The sequence below is a fragment of the Trematomus bernacchii genome, unplaced genomic scaffold, assembly GCF_902827165.1.
Source record: "Trematomus bernacchii unplaced genomic scaffold, fTreBer1.1, whole genome shotgun sequence".
Taxonomy (NCBI): domain Eukaryota; kingdom Metazoa; phylum Chordata; class Actinopteri; order Perciformes; family Nototheniidae; genus Trematomus; species Trematomus bernacchii.
The window spans coordinates 505885-531001 of record NW_022987654.1 but is presented as its reverse complement, the minus strand read 5'-3'; the positions used below and the strand labels follow the sequence as shown (position 1 = coordinate 531001).

At 42.7% G+C, this 25117-nt stretch overlaps 3 protein-coding genes across 3 annotated transcripts; 1 reads left to right on the top strand and 2 right to left on the bottom strand.

Annotated features, from left to right (window-relative positions):
- Window positions 1–2141: 2141 nt before the first annotated feature.
- Window positions 2142–8386, bottom strand: LOC117486479. The gene is made up of 6 exons (XM_034134931.1): window positions 5788–8386; window positions 4370–4475; window positions 3897–3966; window positions 2987–3073; window positions 2209–2332; window positions 2142–2148 (listed from the first exon to the last, which is right to left on the bottom strand). The coding sequence occupies exons 1-6, from the start codon at window positions 8370–8372 to the stop codon at window positions 2142–2144; spliced, it is 2979 nt and encodes a 992-aa protein (XP_033990822.1). The 5' UTR covers window positions 8373–8386.
- Window positions 8387–9584: 1198 nt separating this feature from the next.
- Window positions 9585–15698, top strand: slc6a14 (solute carrier family 6 member 14). Its single transcript, XM_034135096.1, has 15 exons — window positions 9585–9650; window positions 10201–10345; window positions 10436–10567; window positions 11316–11477; window positions 11669–11777; window positions 11856–11988; window positions 13473–13613; window positions 13701–13836; window positions 13928–14020; window positions 14116–14241; window positions 14332–14450; window positions 14662–14761; window positions 14849–14958; window positions 15224–15391; window positions 15543–15698. The coding sequence occupies exons 1-15, from the start codon at window positions 9585–9587 to the stop codon at window positions 15696–15698; spliced, it is 1896 nt and encodes a 631-aa protein (XP_033990987.1).
- Window positions 15699–20530: 4832 nt separating this feature from the next.
- LOC117486583 (acidic mammalian chitinase-like) lies at window positions 20531–23271 on the bottom strand. The gene is made up of 9 exons (XM_034135095.1): window positions 23168–23271; window positions 23004–23060; window positions 22744–22909; window positions 22331–22455; window positions 22115–22238; window positions 21851–22033; window positions 21220–21339; window positions 20986–21124; window positions 20531–20905 (listed from the first exon to the last, which is right to left on the bottom strand). The coding sequence occupies exons 1-9, from the start codon at window positions 23242–23244 to the stop codon at window positions 20604–20606; spliced, it is 1293 nt and encodes a 430-aa protein (XP_033990986.1). The 5' UTR covers window positions 23245–23271; the 3' UTR covers window positions 20531–20603.
- Window positions 23272–25117: the final 1846 nt, after the last annotated feature.

The following is a 25117-nucleotide window of genomic DNA, read 5'->3' as shown; positions in this document are numbered from 1 at the left end:
GTCCTACAGTTTGCTCAGGATAGAGACCGCTTTTGTTCATATTGACCTGATGCATCTATCTGTTGAATTAAGGCTTATCTAGTCACTTTCTGGTAGTTAAAAAGACAGGCACTTGCTATCTTAAGGTTTATATCAAGGAAATGAGAACTTTTACGAGACCTTTATAATACATGTATACACAAACAGTATTTTCAAAAGACTAGAGATCTTCATCCGCTCACTGATGGTGTCTTCCTGCTCTACATCCAAGTTGTTTGTGAGTGTGAACAACAATAGTTGAAATGCTATAACTAATGGCATGTTTGTCGAACTAATTACAACCAACAGATATGACAGAGGAATGCTCTTAAGAGGATGTTGGCACAAATATTGTAAGTTAATATGCAATGAACTGCAAGACAACATGAGAAGCTTTTCAAAGACTGATTTGGTTTTTATTGTGAGGTGACTGGAGGACAATAAAGGTTATCAGTTCAACCTGCAGCTGGAGAGGCAGAGCTGTCGCAGCAGGGCTGAACCCTCTGTGTGTCAGCGGTGTGATAGTCAGAGGTCACAGGAAGTCTATATTTATATTTTTCTCCATTATTATGTTTGTAATCTGTGGCCATACAGGTATACGTCATACCAGGGAGTGGTTATTATAGGTTTGGTTTGTGGCCACATGTAACTGACCTGAAATTGCTCACCCTGTCTGTGTAAGTGCCAAAAGGTCAGGGAGAACTGATGATACTGTTTTATACTTTTTCTTGTGGACCAGTGGAGTATTTAGCTGGTAAACATACTGATATTTCCCTCAGGAGTTCAAAAAAAGACAATCGATGTTGACCTACATTTGGTAGTTGACCAGAAACATAATAAATGCTGCACTGTGACTTTTGGATGTGTAAATACACAACTGTTTTGCCTGTTCGACATATCAACCTAAAAGGTATGTTGCTGTTACGTTTACAAGGTGTTCATAGCCAAAAAGCAGTTAACGGAGATGAATCATTCACCTTTGCATATGAGGGAGAAAAAAACACTTGTTAATAAACACTGGAGCAGAACACATTGACATTAATGTGGAAGAAACTTCTGTGTAGTAATGCATGGAGTCACCGACTCAGGAAGGAGACACGGTGAGAGTTGGAGCTTTGATGTCAAACACTGATGGGTTTATTCAGAGTATTCGGCCGGAGGATTCACATCACAAATCAAAGAGTCAGAGGTTCTGACCACACGGTAGAGTTGCCACGTCAATTCTGCAGAACCTCTCTCTATGCTAGACCTTTTAACAGGTTCACAGAGAGAAATCAACATCTCTGAAGGAGTAGACTAAACACTGAATCATCTATGTCCGACGCTCATGGCCTCAAGGATTTCACATCCTAGAGCCCACAAACACCGATAAAGAAGTGCTTCAGTGTTCTCACAACAATTACCCTACGTGCCAGTCAAGTTGACCGGTCACACACTGGTTACAACAACACATATGGCATCAAGGCCTTTCCTTAAAGGAGATAACACGTGTCAGAGTAAAAGGTTAGATATCTAGAAGAATTATTCCTTAACAGTTCCTCTCTTTTTATCATTTTTGATAACCTTAAAACATTAGTCTAATAATTCTGGTCAATACTTAAATCAATAGGCGTCTTCAGATTTGAGTGTGGTCTCACCTTACATTCAATTACATCACAAAGTAGAGTAAGATTGAAACATTCAATCACAATGATTGATACAGGCAATCATAATAGGAAAAATTATCTCTCATCAGTGTTTGGAGCATCTTTTGTCAAAAGCATAATAATGAACACACATAAAACACAGATACATAATAGCAAAATATTTGTTTTAAACTAATATCTTTTATCATTTTAAACCATTAGTTAATGTCATTTATCAAACTATAAAATCAAAACCAGCTTGCAGCTTAAAGATTTGCTTTAAGGCAATCACTAGTCAAAAGCATTTAAAACTTAGGATCATAAGAGATCCAGCTAAGGCATAAAAGTCACAGTGGTGATTTGATCAATCTGTAATCCACAAAGTTGCAGTGTCCTCAATTTTAGGATTACTTTACGTTTACTTCATTACGCTTTAGTCAAGAGTAAGGCACTTAGTCTTAGAAAAATCAATACATTCATTTTAATCAAATACATTGTTCAAAATCTGAAAAGGAAAAATCAGATATTTGTCGTGTAGTGTAACAACCTGAAAGGGAAAACCCACGGGTCTGGAAGCTCGGCGTCGTACATCATCACGGTGTCATCAACGGTGGTGTACCCCACTAGTCTCTGTGGGGCCTGGAGGGCGACTTTGGTAATCTTTCGCAGGACTAGTTTAACTACAGTGACTAGGCATATTATCAGGATTAGCACACCTATGATAAACACTGAAATGGTAACAATGAATTTTACAATCCCCCCTCCCCATGACCCAAATGTTCCAGTTAAATCCCCAAATGCAAACCCATGAGTTTCGTGCAATTCTTTTATTCCCCTAGCAGTATCATGAGCCATATCCATGACCTCAGGTGTGGCATCAGAGATGAAAGAACAACACTCAGACCCAATCACCTTGCATGTACCCCCCTGTGCTGCTAGTAGAAGATCCAGTGCCATGCGATTCTGTAATGCCACTGTTCTAACTTCCTGCAGTTCTTTGTGTTCAGCTAACATGGCTGTGTTGGACACATTAAGGTGCTTCTCCACAACCTTGGAGAGAGCTATAATTTCCTGCTGGGAAACATAAATACCGTACCAGGGCAGCAATGCGCTAGCCAGCTGCTGACCTGTTGTGATGGCTCTACGAGTTCTGTGTAGGGCAGGGAATATTGCTGCAATCTCTTCAGTCTCTACTTTACGGATCAAAGGGATTAGATAGGCTAGATAACAGGTGCCATCAAAAGTATCATAAGGCATGCAACCGTAGGCTTTGTTCCCACAAACCAAGTAAACCCTCTCTGGAAGGGGAGTTCTGGTTAACTTGATCTTTACTACGGTGTTACAGTCGCTGTGGCCCACATCGTCAGAGGGTGAAAACCCTCCTCCGTTCTGGAAGCAGATGGACACATTCTTCCACTCATGCACCACAACTGGGGGAACATAAACGGAACAGTCACGTGTAGGGGATTTACCTAAGGGTAATGGCAGTGAACAGTCATGTATTTTAACTTTCACTGAGTCCACTGTACGGACGCCAAACCAGGGTACAACTGCTACCAAGGCTTCAACCAACAAAGATGGTGTGTGCGGTTGAGGTGAACATGTTGGACTTGTGGAAGTGGCTGAGCAATTAGTCTGGACTAGAGCTAATTGGAATCTGTATTCAAAAGCTAGTTCAACGTATTTCTTCACATATATAAGTTTTAGAACCCTCAACCGTTTGAAACCGTCTGGCAGGTAGTCTTTATTTACTGTGTCAACAATGAGCGAGATTAAGCCATTGTACTTTAAAGGTTGCTCAAAGTCTATGGGGTAGGAAGGGGTGTAACAATCATCTGCATCCTTGCTAATTCGGGATGCTATATCACTCCAGGTGACTAAACTGTAGTCAGCTTTTGTGAAAGGAATTGGGCTGAACATGGGAGAGTACATGGATTCTGGCATGTTCTGGCACAGCCAACAGTTGCTAACATTGCGTTCATGTGCATAGTCTAACATTAAACTCATTGTAGAATTGGTTTGAGTTTGTTTAGGTGGAGTAATTAAGGCATTTTTTGAAGAGTCTACATCACTCTCTGGTGACTTAATTACATCTGAACCTGGTTCACTAAATGAACATCTAGTGACCCCTGAACTGGGATCTTTGTAATTTGGTGTCCATGTGGTACACATGGGATCATCCTTTAATTGTTCCTTAGTGAAACACCACATTTCTGGGGGCACATTTGCAACAGTGTTGAGTGTTATTCTTACCATCCGCTGTGAGACCTGGAACCGCTGGTACCCCGTCTCTGGATAGACGTTCCACGCCCACAAGCCTTTGCTTAAAAACACAGGAAACACAACAACACAGTCATTTGAGTTACATTTTGTAGTCGGACATTCAAAGGAAATATTCTGTGACCCTCTCTTGGGGATGAAAAGGGAGTTGGCACTGAAAAGAGCAGGAAGAGAGAGAAGCCTTATCTCGGGGCCCACTTTCCTCCTTCTTCTCACTCTTTTTCTCTCTCGCACCCTACTGAATGTTTGTGTGGTGCTCGAAAACAACCTGTCTGTGCCCTTAGATAAGAGCACCTTATACTCTCCCTCTGAGTGGCGAGAGCCCTCGCCACCTGTCGTTGGGATTGCCTCAGCGTCGTCCAGCAGGGCTTCCTTGGCCAGGTATAGCAGTACAAGGAGTATGAGGACCGCCTTCACACGCCTACACCCTGACCCTCCCCACTGACCGGTGGAGGAGACAGACGGCATCGTGAAGCGTGGATCCACTCTGTCCTACCTTGGACTTTTAAGGCTGTTCTGGTCACTATTAACACCTGGAAAGGACCTTTCCACCTGGGAGACAAAACATCTTTTTCAAGAGACTTGATTAGCACATTATCTCCGATCTGAAAAGGGTGTGTGGGCTCCTCTCCAGGCTGAGGGAGCCTGTCAGCCACCTGCCTGTGAAACCTTCTCAACATGTTGGTTAGATATTTCACATAGTTAGTCATGTAATCATCTGTCCACAAAAAGTTTATGGGGTGTTACTGGGGGACTGGACCCTGTGTGCATTGGCCTCCCCATTAATACTTCGTGGGGGCTAAGCCCTGTCGTAGCATTTGGTGTGCTTCTGATGGAGCACAGGACTAGTGGTAGTGCATCTACCCATTTCAATCCTGTGGTCAACATTGTCTTGGTGAGTTTCTCCTTTATGGTCAAGTTCATTCTCTCAACCTGTCCTGAGCTTTGTGGGTGATAGGGAACGTGCAACTGCCATCTGAACCCTAACACTATAGCTAGACTCTGGGTTATCTTAGAAATGAATGCTGGACCTCTGTCACTGTTAATTCCTGTGGGCACACCAAATCTAGGAATAACATCTTTGAGAAGACACTTTACAACTGTTCTAGCGTCTTCTTTTCTGGTTGGGTAGGCTTCTACCCATTTAGAGAACTGGCACACTATTACCAAGAGATACTTGCAACCTTGGCATGGTGGCATGTGTGAGAAGTCGATTTGCATATTTACAAAGGGCCCCGACGGGGGTACCAAGTGTTCGTGTTGGACTGGGCCACTTTTCTTTCTGGTCTGCTGGCATATCATGCATCTATCTACTAGAGCCTGTGTCGCTAGTGTGATGCCTGGGGCAAACCATTGTGATCTTATAATCCCATTCATCCCTCCTTTTCCTACATGTGTAGAGCCATGTGCAACATGTGCCATAACATGTAGGAACGAACGGGGGCAGACCATTCGGCCATCTTGGTGGAGCCACAAGCGGGACTCAGCGTCAAGTGTACAACTTCTGCGCAGCCATAAGTCTTTCTCCCTATCATCAGCGCGGGCTTGCATGTCCGCGACATCATTAAAGGAAGGTAAAGAAATGGGTTCAGCGGGTTGTGTGGAGGAACATTGGAGCACCATGGAGGAGGAGGAAATGGCCGCTTGTTTAGCCGCTGTGTCGGCTAATGCATTTCCGCGTGAAATAGGATCATCAGAATTTTTGTGAGCAGCACATTTAACTACTGCTAGCTGTGCAGGGAGCAGGATAGCTTCTAACAGTTCAGCCACTAACGCATGATGTTGAATAGGCTTACCAGTTGATGTTAAGAAACCGCGCATTTTCCACAAGACGCCAAAATCGTGGCATACACCGAAAGCATACCTGGAGTCTGTGAAAATGGTCGCAACTTTATCTTTAGCCAGAATGCATGCTCTGAGTAGAGCATATAACTCTGCCGCCTGAGCCGACGTGCCATTGGGCAACGCTCGGCTTTCTAAGACTTCCCAGTCGTTCACAACAGCATAGCCAGCTAAATGTAATGTGTCAGACGGTCTACAGGCAGACCCGTCTGCGTACAGAATCATATCTGAATTTGGTATTGGTGTTTGCAACATATCAGTTCTGGGGGAAGAAGACAGATCAATGGTTGTGATACAGTCATGTGTTAGGTCAAAGTCTGGTATTGGGACCAGTGTGGCTGGATTCAGAGGAGGGGAGCGCTTAATAGTGATGTGCGGGCTTGATAGAATGACCGCCTCATAACCAGAACGCCTTGCTGCTGTCATATGCTGAGTAGCAGAGGTGTTCAGAATGTGCAAAACTGCATGTGGGACATGAACCACACAGTCACTGGCCAGTACAATGGGAGAGGATTGTTTGATAACTATTGCAACTGCGGCCACAGCTCGCAGGCATGAAGGCATACCAAGTACCACAGGGGAAAGTCGAGACGAATAGTACGCCACAGGCCGGAAGTTAGAGCCATGCTTTTGTACCAAAATGCCTGTTGCAAAGCCCCCCTTTTCATGGACGTGAAGATGAAATGGTTGATGGTAATCAGGGAGACCCAGGGCTGGAGCCGATGTGAGGGCCTGCTTTAAATCCTGAAAGGCTGTGTGCATGTCCTCAGACCATTGAACAATGTTGGGGGCGGCCTGCAGAGTGGCAGCACGCAGGACGGAGTCCATAGCAGCGTACTCGTATATCCAATGTCTGCAGTAGTTTGCCATGCCCAAGAAGGAAAGCATTTCCTTCTTTGTGTGTGGTGGTGGCACTTTGTTCAAAAGGCAGACTCTCGCAGGTGAGAGGAGGCGGTGTCCATCTCTCAGAATGTGACCCAAATACGTGACCTCTGTCTGGCAGTATTGTAACTTGGCCAGGGATGCTCTGTGTCCGCATTCAGAAAGTCTTTTCATGAGCAGAATGGAGTCAATGCGACAGGCGTCTTTGTTAGGGGATGCAATCAAGAGGTCATCAGCATACTGAAGGAGGGTGCTACCCCCTGTAAGGACCAAGGGGTCCAGGTCTCTTTTAACAGCTGCAGCGTACACAGTAGGTGATTCGACAAAGCCCTGTGGGAGGCGCGTGTATGTGATTTGTTTACCTCTGAATGTACATGCAAACAGATACTGGCTTTCTGGATGCAAGGGAATAGAGAAAAATGCTGAACAAAGATCAATGACTGTGTAATGTGTCGAGTCTGGAGGCAAAGAAGCAAGGATCGAATTGGTGTCAGGCACAATGGGTGCTGTTGGAATGACAATGGCATTAATAGCTTGCAAATCTTGGACAAAGCGCCACTCATCAGGGCGATTGTGCTTCGGGATTGGCAAAATGGGTGTATTGCAGGGGCTTGAGGTGTAAACCAAGACCCCTTGATTGAGCAATGACTGTATTACCCCCTCAATGCCCAAAATGGCTTTCTGGGGTAAATTGTACTGTCTGATCGCTGGCAATCTGGCATTGGCCTTAAGTGTCACTCTGTGAGGGGGAGCAGAACTTACAAACCCCACATGATTCTTGTGCTTGGCCCATAATGTGGCTGGAACCTCGGAAAAGTCTGAAGGAGGGCCATACTTTGTTGGAGGAGGTGGTTGTAAATGAAGAAATGTGCTCTGGGGAAGAGAAATGGGCTCAGGGAGACGCAGCATGTAATGTTCCTCCCCAAGGTTGATCAGATTGGGTGTGTGTGTGTGAGGGAAAGAAGCTGTTACAGCTTCCAACCGAGCATGGCAGTGGGCTGCCATAGCCCCCACCTCCTCAGGACTACTGCCTGGAGTGACAGCTACGGTGACGTGAGGGACAGTTTCAACAACATGAAGGCCCTGCTGTGGGGGTGTGAGCCTAACAGGCAACGCACACCCCTGAGGTCCTAAAAATAGAAACTGCTCGCATTCCAACTGATCTGAGCTGTTGCAAAAACTCCTAGCTGATAGTGCATACTCATTTGAGGGGTTAAATGCAGCTGTGCAGTGACAATGTAACACTGGCCTCATAGATGACATCATAGAGGCACATACTGGGGAAATGCTAGCAATGTTTTGAATCCCCTTTGTGGAAAAAATGGAAATCATTTGGAAATCTGGAAATGACCAACAATAAAGATTGTTTTGGGATGAGTGTATGAATTGAACAGCCTGATATACCCTGTTGTTTGGAATTGTCAAATACAATCCGTCTGGTGTGCAATGTATGGTTGCTTGTAGCTTACACAGTAGGTCTCTGCCCATTAGGTTAATTGGGCTGCCATCTGAAATAATGAAAGTGTGTTGCACATGTGATCCTTCAACTGAAATGTTAGTTCTCTCTGACATAGGCTCTGCCATTGGAACGCCGGAAACGCCTACAGTGGTAATGAAAGAGTTTGTTGCTTTACACACTTGCTCCTTTGTTCTTACTGCTGATAGTGTGGCACCACTGTCAACCAAAATGTCAACAGTTGTGCCATTTACCTCAACTGGCATCATTGGATCCTCACGGGGGTTAGTGGACAACGCCAATTTGTGGAGGAAACTTCTGTGTAGTAATGCATGGAGTCACCGACTCAGGAAGGAGACACGGTGAGAGTTGGAGCTTTGATGTCAAACACTGATGGGTTTATTCAGAGTATTCGGCCGGAGGATTCACATCACAAATCAAAGAGTCAGAGGTTCTGACCACACGGTAGAGTTGCCACGTCAATTCTGCAGAACCTCTCTCTATGCTAGAACTTTTAACAGGTTCACAGAGAGAAATCAACATCTCTGAAGGAGTAGACTAAACACTGAATCATCTATGTCCGACGCTCATGGCCTCAAGGATTTCACATCCTAGAGCCCACACACCGATAAAGAAGTGCCTCAGTGTTCCCACAACAATTACCCTACGTGCCAGTCAAGTTGACCGGTCACACACTGATTACAACAACACATATGGCATCAAGGCCTTTCCTTAAAGGAGATAACACGTGTCAGAGTAAAAGGTTAGATATCTAGAAGAATTATTCCTTAACAATTAACAGATTTACCATATACATATATTTGAGCAAATTGTCAGTTTTTGGATGTTAGTGTGTCTCTTTATTAATGACTTTTACCATACAGTAAGTATAATAGGTGTTTGTAATGAATGGGTTTAGCAGGGAGTTTTCATTAACCTCTCTGTGTCATTAGTGCTGTCAACTGACATGGTTGTGGTCACATCCTCAGGTTGTGATTATGGGTGACACAGATGCACCCATGCTAACAGCACAGTGATTACATGTTGTCACTGACCAACATGAGATCTCTCCATCATCAGTGAGAGGACTGGCTTTAGTTGTGAAGACGTGGTTACTCACCTGAGTCACACACACCCCACAGAGGAGTAAACACTTACCAGCAGTCAGGGCAGTCTCCTTATCAATACTAATAATATAATGTTAGCATCACTCCTACACAATCTGAGGTTATAGTAAGGGTAGGTGAGTCACTAATTTTATCATGAAGGAAACTACTAATGTGCATACAATCTTGTTTCAAGCTTAATAAGAATTATTGCACAAACCAGCTCAGCGATGTTGTGAGAGGATGGAGGGTAGGCAGGTGATTGGTTGGAAAACATCACTCCTTTGTCTGTCCAATGGGGGAGGGGTGACTTTAAAACAGACCTACCTGAGGGATTTTAATTTTGTATACAGACCTTTAAGGTGAAAGGAGGACATGAGGGAATACAGCTGGAACAGTTTCAAGAATTTAATATTCAGAAATCCTGCTGTTGTCAACCAGGTAAGGTCAGACTCTTACATTTACCACAAAATAGGTCTTGGGTACAGGTTACTTTCCTGTATTTCGTAAATCTAAAGATTTATTTTTTAGATTTTTTGTTTCATTTGGTATTTGAATTTAAAAAAATACATACCGGTTTTTACATGTAGATTTTGTATGAACTGTTGCAACAGAAGGTTAAACAAGATATCAGTAAATATATAATGGGTTTATTTAATTGACTACTAAAGTGGAATTGTCTTAAACTGATCATTTAACCAATTTCTGCATGAAAGACTTAATTGAAATAAATAATTGATTGAAAAAATAATGTATTTCATTGTTTATACATTAATAAATTATTTACTACATAAGTAAATCTGATCAAAGTGAAATCTGCTGCAGTGATGAACTATGCCTCTGTGTCCTATTTTTTGTTGTTAAATATAATCATGAAGCGTTGCAGAACTGTGTATTTCATCACCCTTAAATGAACATTCACTGACTGCAGTTGTATTTTATATATGTTACTTCTTACAAATTCTACCACTGGAAACATTTCAATGATCAGGATCCACATGTGGATAATGGGGATGAAAATACTGAGCGTGGGAACTGGGCCAGCAAGAGGGAGTACATGCTCTCTACGATCGGCTATGCTGTTGGACTCGGAAATATCTGGAGATTTCCGTATTTGGTCTACAAGAATGGAGGGGGTAAGTACTTGCTGTGTGATGACTTACTAGTGCTGGAAATGCTGTCAATCACTACTATTGATATTGTTTCCAATCCCTCACTTTGGGCAGGTGCCTTTCTTATCCCCTACTTTGTGATGTTGGTGGTGACTGGGATCCCTCTGTTCTTCCTGGAAAGTGCCTTGGGGCAGTTTTGCAGCCAAGGTCCAATCAACATATGGAGATCAGTACCTATCCTGCAGGGTAAGACGACCATTAGAGTTAAAGATTAATCAGGTGAATCTGAATGTAAAGATGTCAAGCATGAGAAGTTTTATGAGGCTAATGGTTAACTGTGGACAATCATTTGTCTTTTTAATGACTCTTGATCTCAGAGGAGCTTTTGTTTGGTTTTAAGCCGTAAACCCTTTAAGGTCAATTAATTCAATTTGTTCAGACCAAAAGGGTACGAGCTGCATTAAAGTCTAACAAGAAAACGTACTGGTCAAGTGCATGTATAATTGTTGAAACAGGTGAAGGCATTTGATTTCTCCTCATTAAAAACAATATAAAAAGACGCTGGCGTTCAGGAAAAGATGCTAAGTATGTGGACACAAGGCCTTACTGAGCATAAAACAAAACTGTATTTCCCCACAAAATTGGAAAAATACAAAAGCGTTCAGGAATGTATTGAAGAACCAAAGCTTTTCTACAGCTCTCAAGAAAAGATCATTTACTTTGGAATAGAGCTGATACCTTGGGGCTATCAGATCTATGGTGCTGCCTGATAATGAGTGAGCATGAAAAGTCGTGATCTTTGTTTGCTGTTGGAATTGTTCCCCCCAACTTTTGACTTGTATGCCTTCATTTATTTATGTTTAATTAATTGATAATCATGCAATGTATTTATTGTTAACTTTTCACAATTTAAAATAGTCATTGGCAATATGTCAAAATGTGAAATAATGCCATTAAGCCATTTGATATATCCTCTCTCTCTTTTGCGCTCCAGGTGTTGGCGTTGGCATGGTTATGGTGACTCTAATAGTATCAATTTACTACAACGTCATCATCGCCTATAGTCTGTACTACATGTTCGCCTCCTTCCAGTTTCCTCTGCCGTGGTCCAGCTGCCTCAGTCTGCCTGACAGTAACTGCAGCACCACGCCTCAAGGTACTTAAAAAAAATGGATGAGTCAAGGAACCGAAAAAATAATAATGACAGTATGATAGACGTAAGATTGAAATTATACCAAAAACACAAACTATATTAAAGTTTTTTTTTTTCTTGAGCAATCTACATTTCAGATCAAAGCTTAAATAATGCTTGTAAATTCTCACTTATTTGGTCTTTTACTTTTCTAGTGTACTGCAATGTAAGTGGTGTTTTAGTGACCAACTGGACTCAGGAAAACAGCACTTGTCCTTCATCTGACACAGTTCCCATGCAGAGCCCAAGTGAGCAGTACTGGGAGTAAGGATTACACATTTTTGCAACAAACACAAATTCACACATCATAAATGCTGTGGCTGAACAGTCTCTCCTCCTCAGCCGTGTGGCCCTGCAGAGATCCAGCGGCCTGGATGAAACAGGACCAGTAGTTTGGCATTTGGCTCTCTGTCTGCTGCTGAGCTCCTTGATTGTTGCTGCAGCGCTCATCAGAGGCATCAAGTCATCTGGCAAAGTAAGACAACATCCACCTAATACCAATACCTTATCCACAGACCAACATCAGGGCCAGTGCATATATCAAACTGTCTAATGTCCTTTCAGGGTTTTACTGCAATGCAAGCAAACGTTGTTGTTAATTAGTGAATTTAAAGGTGTTAAAGGTGGGGTAGGTAAGTTTGAGAAACCGGCTCGAGATACACTTGTTATATTCCATGGAATGCTCTTAACATCCCGATAGCAATGAATATCTTAAGTGCTTTGACAAAAAATCCATAAAAAAATGTCATCTGTGGAAGCCGTAGTACTGTAAAAAGCACGACCAATCATTTTAGCTGGCCCGGCTAAAATAACTGGATGGCCTACCTGCCTGTCAGCCTTCCATCTGTGCACAAACTTATCTCATGCCCTCATTGGTCATGTGCACGTTCGTGTGTGTTGGAGGAGGGGCTCTATAAGGTAGTGGCAGATTTTCTCCGGCTGTGTATTTTCAAATTCTAGCGATCTCGAGCTGGTGTCTCCAAAATTACCTACCCCACCTTTAATAGCTGGATTTCTCGAATTTAGGAAAGAGCCAGACTAGCTATATCCCTATTTTCCCGTCTTTAAATGCTAAGCTAAGCTAAGCAGCTGCTGGCTAAAGCTACACATTTCAAACGCAGATGGTTTCACTCTTCTCTTCTTAACTCTACATAAAAAGCTAAATATATATTATTATCCAAAATGCCAAACTATTCATAAAAAAATGTACATATTTGCATGCACCCTTTAGATCACATGTGTCAAACTCAAGGCCCGGGGGCCAAATCAGGCCCTTGGTGGATTTAATTTCGGCCCGCTGGATCATTTCTAATTACTATTAGATCTGGCCCGCCGGTATATTGCACGCACACCTTCACTCAATCCTGATGATTTCCTCAGCTCAGAGCTAGCATCACAGAGCAGCAAACTGAGTTTCAATGGATGTTTCCTTCTGCACTTTATTTCTTGCGACAGCAGGGCATGTTTGGTTTTTTCTTTGAGGGAAATAGTTTTTTTGAAGCTGTTGTTGGCCTGTGGAAAAATGTAATCATAAGAAATGACTCCGGAAAAGCTGCAGATAGAGCCATAAGAAATGAATGCAACTGATTATTTAATGTTTAATGTTGTTTTTATAGGCAATAATTGAAGCTTTGTTAGTTCCAGGTTTAATATGTGCAATAAGTTAATTTCAATAAGTCTTGCAATAAACATTGAACCAGTCCGGCCCTCGACTAGTACCCATTTTCTTATTTTGGCCCACTGTGTATTTGAGTTTGACACCCCTGCTTTTGATAAACTTATTTTGAGATTCCAAGTGTGAGTGCATGCTAGCGACAGAGACGAAAAGGTTATGCTAATTGCAACATGACAAACACAATAGGTGTTAACAAGTTATGCCTGAAACCCCTAGTGGCATTGCAAGAACATTTTACGTAATAAATGACTTATTCACAATGTGTACTGTATGCTTCTCTCCAGGTGGTTTATTTCACAGCCACGTTTCCTTACGTGGTGATTCTGATCCTGCTGATCAGAGGTTTGACACTAGAGGGGGCCAGAGATGGGATAGAGTTCTACATTGGTTCCCAATCCAATTTGACTAAATTGACAGAAGCACAGGTAAGAACCCAACTTTGACCATTTTCACTGCTTTTAACTACAGATATCTAAATCTTTTGATTAAAGTATGTCTTTGTGTTTTTTTAGGTCTGGAAAGATGCAGCAACTCAGACCTTCTACTCTCTCTCGATTGGCTGGGGTGGAGTCATGACTCTTGCCTCCTATAACAACTTCCACAACAATATGTTCAAAGATGCATTTGTTGTGACACTTACTAATGCTGGTGGGGGCTCTGCTATAGTAGTGTTTATCTAGAAAAAGGTTAGAAAATATTGTATTTATTGATCTATTTAGCTATTTTCATCTTTTCCTAGGTACCAGTGTGCTTGCAGGCTTTGCCATATTTTCAATCTTGGGTCACATGGCTCACTTCCAACAAGTGCCTATTGAAAAAGTGGTCAAGGCAGGTCAGACAAGCACAATGCTTCAACAACAATTAATACAAAAATAATGGAAAACATTTAAGTGGCCCCTGATGTTTTGTTTCTTTGTGTCTGTGCAGAATTTGGACTGGCATTTATTGCATATCCAGATGCTTTGTCGAAGCTTCCCATTTCCCCTCTGTGGTCAATTTTGTTCTTCTTCATGCTTTTGACTGTTGGTCTGGACTCTCAGTTTGCAGGAATAGGTGAGTTATTTAGTTGTCATTTAAACTTGCTTAACATTAGACGACTGCTGACTCACTGATGTATTCTCAACAACATGTTCTTTATTTTAGAGGTGATCACAACCTGCCTGCTTGATGCCTTTCCTCAAATCTTCAAATCCAAACGAGCATTATTGACCATAGCGATATCTTCTGTTCTCTACCTGCTGGGCCTGCCATGTGTCACAAGGGTAAGTCTGAGTGTCATTTTATTTTACAACTGTCTGACGACGTCTAGATGACCCACTCACCTGTGTGTGTGTGTGTGTGTGTGTGTGTGTGTGTGTGTGTGTGTGTGTGTGTGTGTGTGTGTGTGTGTGTGTGTGTGTGTGTGTGTGTGTGTGTGTGTGTGTGTGTGTGTGTGTGTGTGTGTGTGTGTGTGTGTGTGTGTGTCTGAGATAGGCAGGAATATACTGGGTGACCCTAATCGATGGGTTTGTTGCTGGCTGGGTGCTGCTAGTTTTGGCTCTCTTGGAGATCATTGGTGTCTGCTACATCTATGGTAAATGTGACAATTGGAGGTATGTGCACATAAAGGTGACAGAGATTCCAGCTGTGTACATGTTTGTCTTCTTCTCATTCTTTACAGGGGGAAATCGTTTCATTAAAGACATTGAAATGATGATTGGAAAGAAGAGTTTCCTTTTCTGGCTGTGGTGGAGAGCATGTTGGTTCTTCATTACCCCCTGCCTTATAGTGGTGAGTACAACATGCAGCTGATGCAAAATATTTGATTAACCATATTTCTGGAAGCATCTGCTTGACTCAGGCCTTAAAAGCTATATCGAGAAATGGGAAAAGGTCTCACATTACTCTCTGTTTGTTTGTAAATAATTAAATAAATAAAACTTCCTCATGTCTGAATAGAAAAAACTTTGATTTGACCTTCTCACAAACAAACAGTAAATCAATTACATTCTGATCTGGTGTAATGTTTGAAACCAGCTGCCTTTGTTGTCTATAGGTGATCCTGATCTGGTCCTTGGTGTCACTCGAGTCACCCTCCTATAGTGGAGTCCAGTTCCCAGAGTGGGGTTTGGCTGTGGGCTGGTGCATGACTGTATTTATCCTCCTCTTGGTTCCTATCGTCGCTGTGTATAAACTGATGAAAGCAGAGGGAAGCCCTTGGAAGGTGTGTATGTGTGCTAACCGGAAAAGAATGCAGAGAAATCGGACAAAGATACCAATGATGCCTTCTGCAAAATGTCCAAAGCATGGCATTTTGCACAGCATGAGATGTTTTTTACATGAAAGGTTGAAATTATGCTAACGTGTTTCCACAGCGTCTGAAGTCATTGTGCTCTCCAGCTGAAGAGTGGCATCCCTACCTGGACATCCATCGAGGAGAGCGCTACTCCGAGCAACGCATCCGCCTCAGGATGAGCCATAAAACCGAACCAGAAGCAAATGTGAATGTAATCTCGAGCTCATGGCTCTGATGTGTGGTTTGTGTGTCAGTGTCTTTCTTTTTGTGCATACGTGTAATCTGTGAACACTTTATTATGTAAGTTAGAGTTAATTATGATAATTTATGAACTCAAGGAGGCAGAGAGTGACAAATGATTCACAGATTTGATTTCTGGAGCAGGTAGCATGCATCACGCTTACTGTATGTGAGGTCATGTGTTCACTGTAAATGGAGCAGAGCCATTAGAAAGTGACGAGAAGGAGCAATGACCAAAGGCACCAAGTGTAAAACAGCTGAAAGCTAACTAAAAAAAGCTTTAAAAAAGAAAAAAACATGCTTTCATGTTAAAAGAAATAATATGATTCAATGTATAAAACCATATTATTGCTCAATGGGGCATTCAATCAAGATGTTTAATGTTTTGTTCGTAAAGACTGTCGTGCCTCTCTTGCCATGTCAGGTAACTAAAAAAAAATGTTCACCTCCAATATTCTTAAATAAAAAAGTTTTTCTTCATCTATGAGGTCAAGCTGCTTTAACGTCTATGTATGTTTATGTCTACAATAACAAATAGCTTAGTAGGCTACAGAAAATCAAGATTTAACAATGCTGGGCTAAAATGCTACCGTTACATAATTAAAATGTAGGTTACTCCAATTTTCTTAGAGTTTACCGATATTACAAAGAATAATGTGCATTTATTACGTACAAATAAGTGCAAACACAAAGTTTATGACATAAGGCGCGAACAAACAACCACAATCTAAATCATACTTACCTCATAAAAAATCTGTGGATTTACTAACCATAACCTTTAAAGAACTACTGCTACCATGCAAACCATAGACTCTACTCTACAAAAACCTGGCCTGGACCCCCGACGACCTCCAGAACCACCGACCGATCTCCAACCACCCTTCCTAAGCAAAACTCTGGAAAGAGTGGTCGTCGGCCAACTCCATCTGTACATGTCCAACCATGAGCTCTATGAGCCCTTCCAATCCGGCTTCAGACAGCAACACAGCACTGAGACCGCCCTCATCAAGATCACCAACGATCTCCTCATTGCTGCTGACTCTGGCCGCCTCAGCATCCTCATCCTCCTGGACCTCTCTGCAGCGTTTGACACCATCTCTCACAACATCCTCCTCACCCGCCTCTCAGACCTCCTAGGTGTCACTGGCACAGCGCTGTCCTGGTTCACATCCTACCTCCATAACAGGAAACAGTTTGTCTCCATCAGTGGCTCAAACTCACCCCCGACCCCAGTCCACCACGGTGTACCCCAGGGCTCTGTGCTTGGCCCCCTCCTGTTCACCATTTACATGCTCCCCCTCGGCCAGATCATCCGACATCATGGGCTCAATTTCCACTGTTACGCTGATGATACCCAACTGTATCTCAGCACCACTCCATCCTCCCAGCTCCCCCCTCAGTCTCTCATCAACTGCCTGCATGACATCAAAACATGGATGTCTTCCAACTACCTTAAGCTAAACAGCAATAAAACAGAGCTCATGGTTGTGGCACCCAAGGCCCTGCTCCAGAAGGTTGGTGACTTCATCCTTGAGGTCGACGGCTGCTCCATCTCCCCATCTCCTGAAGCCCGCAACCTGGGTGTCATCCTCGACTCCACCCTTTCCTTCCATTCCCACGTCAAATCTGTGACCAAATCGGCCTTTTTCCACCTAAGGAACATTGCCAGACTCCGACCGTCACTCTCGGAGTCGGTTGCAGAAACCCTAGTGCATGCGTTTGTCACCTCCCGCTTGGACTACTGCAATGGTGTCCTGTTCGGGGTTCCCAACAAAACCCTGGACAGGCTCCAGTATGTCCAAAACTGTGCTGCTAGGGTACTCACACACACAAAGCCGTGGCAGCACATCACTCCCACCCTCATCCACCTCCACTGGTTGCCGGTCAAGTCCGGCATAGCATACAAAATCCTCCTCCTTACCTACAAGTCCCTCCATGCCCTTGCCCCCGAGTACCTATCGGACATCCTTCAGCCACATGCCCCACCCCGGAACCTGCAGTCCTCAGACTCTGGCCTGCTTACCACCCCCCGCATCAAACTGCGAACCTTCGGGGACAGAGCCTTCAGTGTGGCAGCCCCCACCCTCTGGAACGCTCTCCCTGCGGAGATTCGCAACATCCCCACACTTGACGCCTTCAAAAGGGCCCTCAAGTCCCATCTGTTTGCCAAGGCTTTCGGCCCCTAATCGATCTGTTGTTTTGTCTGTCTGACTTTTGTTTTGTTATGTTTGTTTTTGCCCTATTACTTGTAAAGCGACCTTGGGTCCCTTGAAAGGCGCTATATAAATCCAAGCTATTATTATTATTATTACATATATTGTAAATGTGAAAAAATGCATACATCCTGCTTATACATCCAGCCGGCTGAAGCCTGAGGCACACAGCACGAGACAGAGCTTCAGAAGCAGCATATGTTGAGCTACAGACTCTAATTCGCAATAAGGATGCAACTTGTCAGACAAGTTGTTGTTAAACCAGCACTTTAGTTGTAAGTAACATTAGCTACGTGCCGTGCACATTAACTCCTGCCACAGTTTCTACCAGCCTCTCATTCTGACAGAATTCAAAACATAGTTAGTGCTTTGATAGTGCTACCTTCTTATGAGCTTTCTGATCAGTAAATGTATTTGTTGTGTATGAAATCATTGCCTTTTCTACAGGAGTTGATGGACAATATTTATTGTAGCAGTAGCCTGCATGTGAGACATTTAAGGACCATCGGTGTTAGTAGTTTAAGGGACTGATTATTTAGGGAAGGTTTAGCCTCCAATTGAATGGAGACACGGCTTGGGGTGTTATGGAAGTGCTTACTCTGGACAGCGAGAGTAGACTGGAATTTGGCCTTCTACTATAGGCCAATGCATTAACAAATGGAGCATAAACATTATTATTTTCTGCTCAGGAGCAGTTTCAATTAATCTGTAAAACCAGATGATCCCTTGATATCTAATGTGTGTGTGAGAGGGAAACTGAAAGAGAGAGAGAGAGAGAGAGAAAGAGAGAGAGAGAGAGAGAGAGAGAGAGAGAGAGAGAGAGAGAGAGAGAGAGAGAGAGAGAGAGAGAGAGAGAGAGAGAGAGATACATCCAGTATTTAATAAAACAGCTAATATTAACAACTTCACTTCTCAGCATGTGTCAACAGTAAAATAGTATTTGATTAAGCCTAGGGTTCTTAATGAAGCAATTAGAACACCGTGGGGTGTAGAGATCATACATGGAGCTCAGTCTGGTGACGAAATGACTACGCCTATGTGTGTGTGTGTGTGTGTGTGTGTGTGTGTGTGTGTGTGTGTGTGTGTGTGTGTGTGTGTGCGTGCGTGCGTGCGTGCGTGCGTGCGTGCGTGCGTGCGTGCGTGCGTGCGTGCGTGCGTGCGTGCGTGCGTGCGTACGTGTGTGTGTGTGTGTGTGTGTGTGTGTGTGTGTGTGTGTGTGTGTGTGTGTGTGTGTGTGTGTTTGGATAGGCAGGAATATACTGGGTGACTCTGATTGACCAGTTTGCTTCCGGTTGGGTTCTGATCATTTCGACTTTAACAGAAATCATTGGCTTCTGTTACATTTATGGTAAATATAAATATGTCATGAACGTCATACAATTGTTGTAGTATAGCTACTGTAGTATAATATGTCTAATGGTAGAAATAAGGTTAGGGATCTTCAATAAAGAGCATAAATGTCTGAACAGCACTTATTGTCCATCCAGTAGTTGTTGAGTTATTTCATTCTGGATATTTTCCTGTCATGCTTTACAGACGGGAACACTTTTTTTGCTTCTGGCTTTGGTGGAGAGCATGTTGGTTCTTCATCAGTCCATGCATCATTTTATTTTTTACATGTTATACTGCAGTAATTCCACCTTTCTGATTTAATAGTTGCTATTTCTGTCAGTTGACATTAAATCTGAAATGTGGGCATTTACTCATCGATTTCGGGCTATAGGCTCAGGATGCCTTTAATGAAAAGGATTGGATGTTGTATTTACCAATACCTTTATGTTTAGGTAATCTTGGTCTGGTCTTTCATAGCCTATGTGCCCCCATCATATGGAAATGTCCAGTTTCCAGACTGGGGTTTGGATCCTGGATGGTGCATGAATGCGTTCATCCTTCTCTGGGTCCCTGCTGTCGCTGTGTATAAGCTGCTGAGAGCACAAGGAAACCCCTGCAAGGTGTGCATGTTGTCTATACAGGAAGCATTTAAAGCAGGGATTTTAATGAGATGTACTTTTTTTCTTCTTTTCTCCTTATTGTGCCATTCTTCCCACAGCGTCTGAAGTCTTTGTGTGCTCCCTCTGAGGAATGGCATCCTTATCTTGACATTCATAGGAGAACGCTACTCAGAAAATAATAAACAATAAGCAAATGTGAATGTGAATGTTAGACCCAGAATGTTCCTGCCTCTGTCATCACATTGGCATGGGAATTATGTAAGTTCACTAATAAATAATTGACCTTTGCCACCAAATGTTGCTGAATTGTTGTAATGAACTGAAGGAAGCTGCTGGTGCTGTCACTGTTATTTTACAGTCATGTTCGTCTTGACTTATTATACACACACTCCATGTTCTTGCTGTTCTGCTCTGTGCAATGTTGCAGTTAATAGATTGTTGCATCATGTTGGAAAAAACATTTCTGTTGCTCATGCTTGATGATCACAGTTATTCTGCATCAATACAGTCATTTTCATTCAGTGATTTTTGATCACAGATGTAATGAATTGACTGACTAAAAACGACACACACAAGATATCTAAAGTTGCTTTAAATGTGATTTTTATTTTTGGTTACATCATTGACAGGTATTACAGAGCTCTTCTTGAATTGGCCTCATGTGGGTGGTTTTATGTCACATGATAGTTGACCCAGCTACTAAAACAACCAGTTTGAAGTTCAACCATGGGTAGTTTAAGCCCAGTTGCAGCACTTGCAGCTGGTGTCGAAGACCAGGGTTGTAGCACAGTGCTGGTCGTAGGTTTTTCCCTGGCTGCACTCATAGAAGTGGTTCTTGTTGGTTGGGTTAGGGTAGAGTCCGTTAGACTTTCCAGCGCAAAAGCTAGTGCTGCTGCCCCCGCTGCTGCTGCCACCACTGCTGCTGCCGCCACTGCTGCCGCCGCCACCGCCAGGCACAATAATGGTGGGATGGACTGGAACTCCGGTGGGATGGGCTGGATAGACTGGACTCAGGGGCTCAGCACGAGATGTGCAGGCTGGGGAGAGAAATACAATAATTAAAAGTATGTAAACAACCCAAAAAGGCTTATTATCAAGGTGTGTTTTGTATGCATACAAGCTCCAGTTCCCAGTCCGCTCTTGATGGTGTTGATCAGGGGGTATTTTCCCTCGCCGCAGAAAGTGCCACTGAAGTCATCCAGATCCAAACTCCACACCATGGCTCCACCAAAACCGCTCTTCTTCAACCACTCAATCTATAAAGCGGATGACAGGTATAACCAAGTGTTAAATAACCTTAACATAAAGGCTTGTGACAGGAATTTAAATCGTGAAAAATGCAACCTCATACCTTAGCCTGGAAGCTCTTAATATTGTCATATCCAACCCAAGTTCCCTGTTTGAAGGCATATGGCACCTCCTGGACGCTGTCCCAAGCCAGAGTGGCTCCTTGCTTCAGGAAAGTGCAGATCTGATGGGAGAGGGTGGTTTAAAGTTAGGCATCTAGAAAACACAATATTGTTTGTTTGTTTTTAGCCTGTATTTATCCAGGTAAAAATCCCATTGAGATCAACGATCTCTTTTACAAGGGAGACCTGCCGCACATTGGTTACACATGTAACAGAAATACAACAGAAAACAAAAGGACACATACAACATAATGACAGGGGTACAATTTACAAACCTATACACAATGACAGGTACCAGGAGTATCAAATATCATTTCATCCAGCTGTGCTTTAAAATGATGCAGGGGAACCAAAATGCTCAGTTTCAAAATGTTTTGCAGAGTGTTCCAAGCTATAGGAGCTGCACACATAAAAGCTTTAGTGCCTAAAACAGTCCTAGCACTTGGCACATGTAATAAAAACACATCCTGGGATCTTAGGCAATAGCTACTTGCGACTCTCTGTGATATCAGTGAGCAGATGTACAGTATGTGTTCCTGTCTTGAAATCAAGCATAGAAAAATAAGTTCAAACCTCATAGTAGGCCCAGAAGCCAGCCTGACGGGTGAAAGGTCCAGCAGGTCCGGGTCCACTAGCGGGAGCTCCCACAGCGGTGTCGGAGCCAGCCAGGCGGAAGGTGTGGCCGTAGGTGGGGAAACCAACCAGCAGCTTCTCAGCTGGGGCACCATTGCTCTTCCAGTAGTTCATGGCATAGTCCTACACATGAGAGACAGGCCAGTGTGATAATCTGTTCTGCTATTTCATTTGGATTGACTTACAGCAGGAGCCCTCACTCACCATATTGAAGTAGATCATGGATCCCTGATCAGAGGGGCCCTTGAACAGAGGGCTGTTCTCTCCAACATTGTGCTCCCAAGAACCGTGGAAGTCGTAGGTCATGACATGGAAGTAGTCCAGCACACTGGCAAACCAGACATGAGGTTTAAATGTTCAGTTATTGCTGTCTTCAATAGAATAATTGTAATATTTGCATGTGAATGCTTGTGTACTTACGATCCAATCTCGGCAATCTGGTATCCAGATTCGATGGTTGCCTTTCCAGCGGACACAGCAGCAGTCACCATCAGACGGGGACGGTTGGTCTTCTTGCCCTCAGCCTCAAAGGCGCTCAGCAGCTCCTGAAGATGGGCAACGAGCAGTGAAGGAGAAACAGTTACAGTTGCTGAATAATTGCATTTTTAAGGAAGGATATGTATTTGTAGATTATAACCTCAATTGTAATGGCATTTGATGATTATATTTCCACATATTACCCAATTAGAAAAATAAAATAAAATATCTTGGACAGATTTCTTGGCCAAAGCCTTTTATAATTGCAATCCGTTTATACACTATAACAGCGGTAATGGTGGCTACCTACAAGCTGAATTTGTCTAAAGACAGGAATTTATAGCAATAGGACTGACCTGGGCCAGTACGGTGTAGCGCTCCTTGTCCACAGCCGGGGATCCACGAGAGCCAGGGTACTCCCAGTCAATATCCAGACCATCAAACTCGTACTGACGCAGGAACGTGATCACGCTGGTGATGAAGGTCTGACGATTGGCAGCAGAGGAAACCATAGCTGTGAACCTGTAGACAGGAAGAAAGTCAGAGTGGTTATACATGCGCTACACGTTTCTATTGGCAAGAATAATAATGAATAAAATAATTAATTTCCACTTACTTCGCAGTGCCAAAGTTCCACCCTCCGATGGCCAGCAGAGTCTTCAGGTTGCTGTTCCTGCAAGCAGCAAAAACATTTAGTCTCTACATACATGCCTATGTCTATTAATGTGTGTCCATTCGGCCTGGAGTCACACAGTATTTAGGATATGTGTGTGTACTAACTGGTTCTTCAGGGCCTGGAACTGTCCGTAGAGTTTCACATCGTCCCACTCGTAGGTCTTGATCGCGTTGCCGTCCATTCCAGCGAAAGCATAGACGAGGTGGTCACAGAGACATGGGTCGATGTTGGCGGGGAAATACTTACCCGCTCCGGGACGATACTGTCCCCAGTTAGTGAAATAACAGGAAAGGATGTAGGATGATCCTGAAACATAGGAAAAATGTGCTCTTACATTATGAAACCTTTTTACAGTGAATGCATCTAGACATATCACACCAACACTGAGTGGATAAAGTATATAATTACCTAGCTGCACGTGCAGCAGGAGAGCCAGTCCTGAAACAGAGGAAACATAATTATAGAAGGGTAAGGAGCAGGTTCAGGTACAAATGCAAATTAATCACAATGCACAAGTAGCAAAGTATGAAAAGTTGCTATGAGCTTACCAACGCAGATGAGTAGCTTGCCCATGTTGCTTTTGTGTAACAAACTAAGGATCTCCGGACTCTTTTATACTCCTGGTTTCCTCCCCATATCTACAGTATTTGCAATCTATGTTTGATATGTTTTGTCAAGTCAGGAAAACTCAAAAGTCAAACTCATTTATTTGTTTGATCAAGACCAGTGTTGCACTGATAACCTTCAGGTTTCTTGAGATAATGATATAATCCGATTAAATAAGATTTCCAAGGTTATTGTAATCGACCAAAAAGTGCAGAAGACTCCAATGGCAGATTACATTTAAGTGTTTTAGTTTACTATTCATGTTCATGTGCTACTGTATGTCTACAAAAGTTTTCAGTATAGTGAGAACATTACTGGTTTATGAATATTTATAATAATTAAAAATTAATTTAATAGTTATTTGACAGCAAAATGTGGGTTGCACCATTTTCTATCTACATGAACTGTTTGATACTGATATTTACTTAGTTGTCCTTAAGTTCTCTGCTACATGCCTTATCACTCTCAAACATTATTTAGTATCAGCTATTACTATGTCCAGCAATGTCTGTCACCTGCGCTGTCCGTCATACTGCAGTGCAAAGAGACCTTTTGACCTTTCCCGTCCTTGAAAGTATCATAGCAGTTTGGTGATTGTATTGTAGTTGTGACCTAAGGCATGGCATTTGGCAGAGCCATCTCTTTAAATCTTTATTAAAAGACACTGACTTATATTGTTTTACATTCAAAGCTGTCATTCAAGCACAAACGATAACATAATTAAACAACATTCCGTATGTGGAAGTCCTTTGATAGTTAGATTATTAAATGTGAAACATTTGGAAAAACGTTTGATACATTTAAAACAGCCTGTCCTCCTCCAAAAAGGGTCGTATATTCACAAATAACCCTCTCTGGAAAATCCTAAATTGTAGAATAGTTTGGCCATTAAAATGCTTTTTGATTTGAAGTATATTGTACTTTTAGAATCGACGTCCAGTGGATGTGTAGGATCTATAGTTCATAATAAAACCGGAAGTATTCCCCTCACTGTCAAATTATTTTACAGTGATATCTGCAGTACACATCAACTAAAAAACATCAGTTTATCCTTGTTAATTACACAACATTGATTGGTTTAAATTGTGTACAATGCTTTTGTGTTTTTCCCCTTCGATTCGGAGAAACAAATAGTTTTTCGGAGTTTAGGATGGCCGAAGACACTACACTACCCATAATCCTCAGCTATCATTTGGGACTACACCATCCGCTTTGCTTGACAACCCCCCCCCATAATTAGAAGTTGCCAGTATTAAACTGTGTACATCCCTGGAGGTTTAGGGAATGGGAAACACATTGGTGTTATCACATTTAAAACATATAATTAATAAATGGGTGAAAATTGCTTGTGTCCATAATGGGCAGCATTGATATACCCACATGACAGCTAAGGTCAGAAGAGCTTTATTTAATAGCTGGTGTTATGTCTGCACTCTAAAAACAAATGC

What these genes read in the sequence shown, in the direction of transcription:
- LOC117486479 (XM_034134931.1), bottom strand. Translation starts at nt 8,372, where the DNA reads ATGATGCCAGTTGAGGTAAATGGCACAACTGTTGACATTTTGGTTGAC. An exon ending in TCCAGGTCTCACAGCGGATG is followed by an intron (nt 3,074 to 3,896) that starts GTAAGAATAACA and finishes ATGTTCCCCCAG; the next exon opens with TTGTGGTGCATGAGTGGAAG. An exon ending in CGATGTGGGCCACAGCGACT is followed by an intron (nt 2,333 to 2,986) that starts GTAACACCGTAG and finishes TAATATGCCTAG; the next exon opens with TCACTGTAGTTAAACTAGTC.
- slc6a14 (XM_034135096.1), top strand. Translation starts at nt 9,585, where the DNA reads ATGAGGGAATACAGCTGGAACAGTTTCAAGAATTTAATATTCAGAAAT. An exon ending in GGTCTACAAGAATGGAGGGG is followed by an intron (nt 10,346 to 10,435) that starts GTAAGTACTTGC and finishes CACTTTGGGCAG; the next exon opens with GTGCCTTTCTTATCCCCTAC. An exon ending in CAGAGGGAAGCCCTTGGAAG is followed by an intron (nt 15,392 to 15,542) that starts GTGTGTATGTGT and finishes GTGTTTCCACAG; the next exon opens with CGTCTGAAGTCATTGTGCTC.
- LOC117486583 (XM_034135095.1), bottom strand. Translation starts at nt 23,244, where the DNA reads ATGGACGGCAACGCGATCAAGACCTACGAGTGGGACGATGTGAAACTC. An exon ending in CAGATTGCCGAGATTGGATC is followed by an intron (nt 22,239 to 22,330) that starts GTAAGTACACAA and finishes CTGGTTTGCCAG; the next exon opens with TGTGCTGGACTACTTCCATG. An exon ending in CCATGATCTACTTCAATATG is followed by an intron (nt 22,034 to 22,114) that starts GTGAGTGAGGGC and finishes TCTCATGTGTAG; the next exon opens with GACTATGCCATGAACTACTG.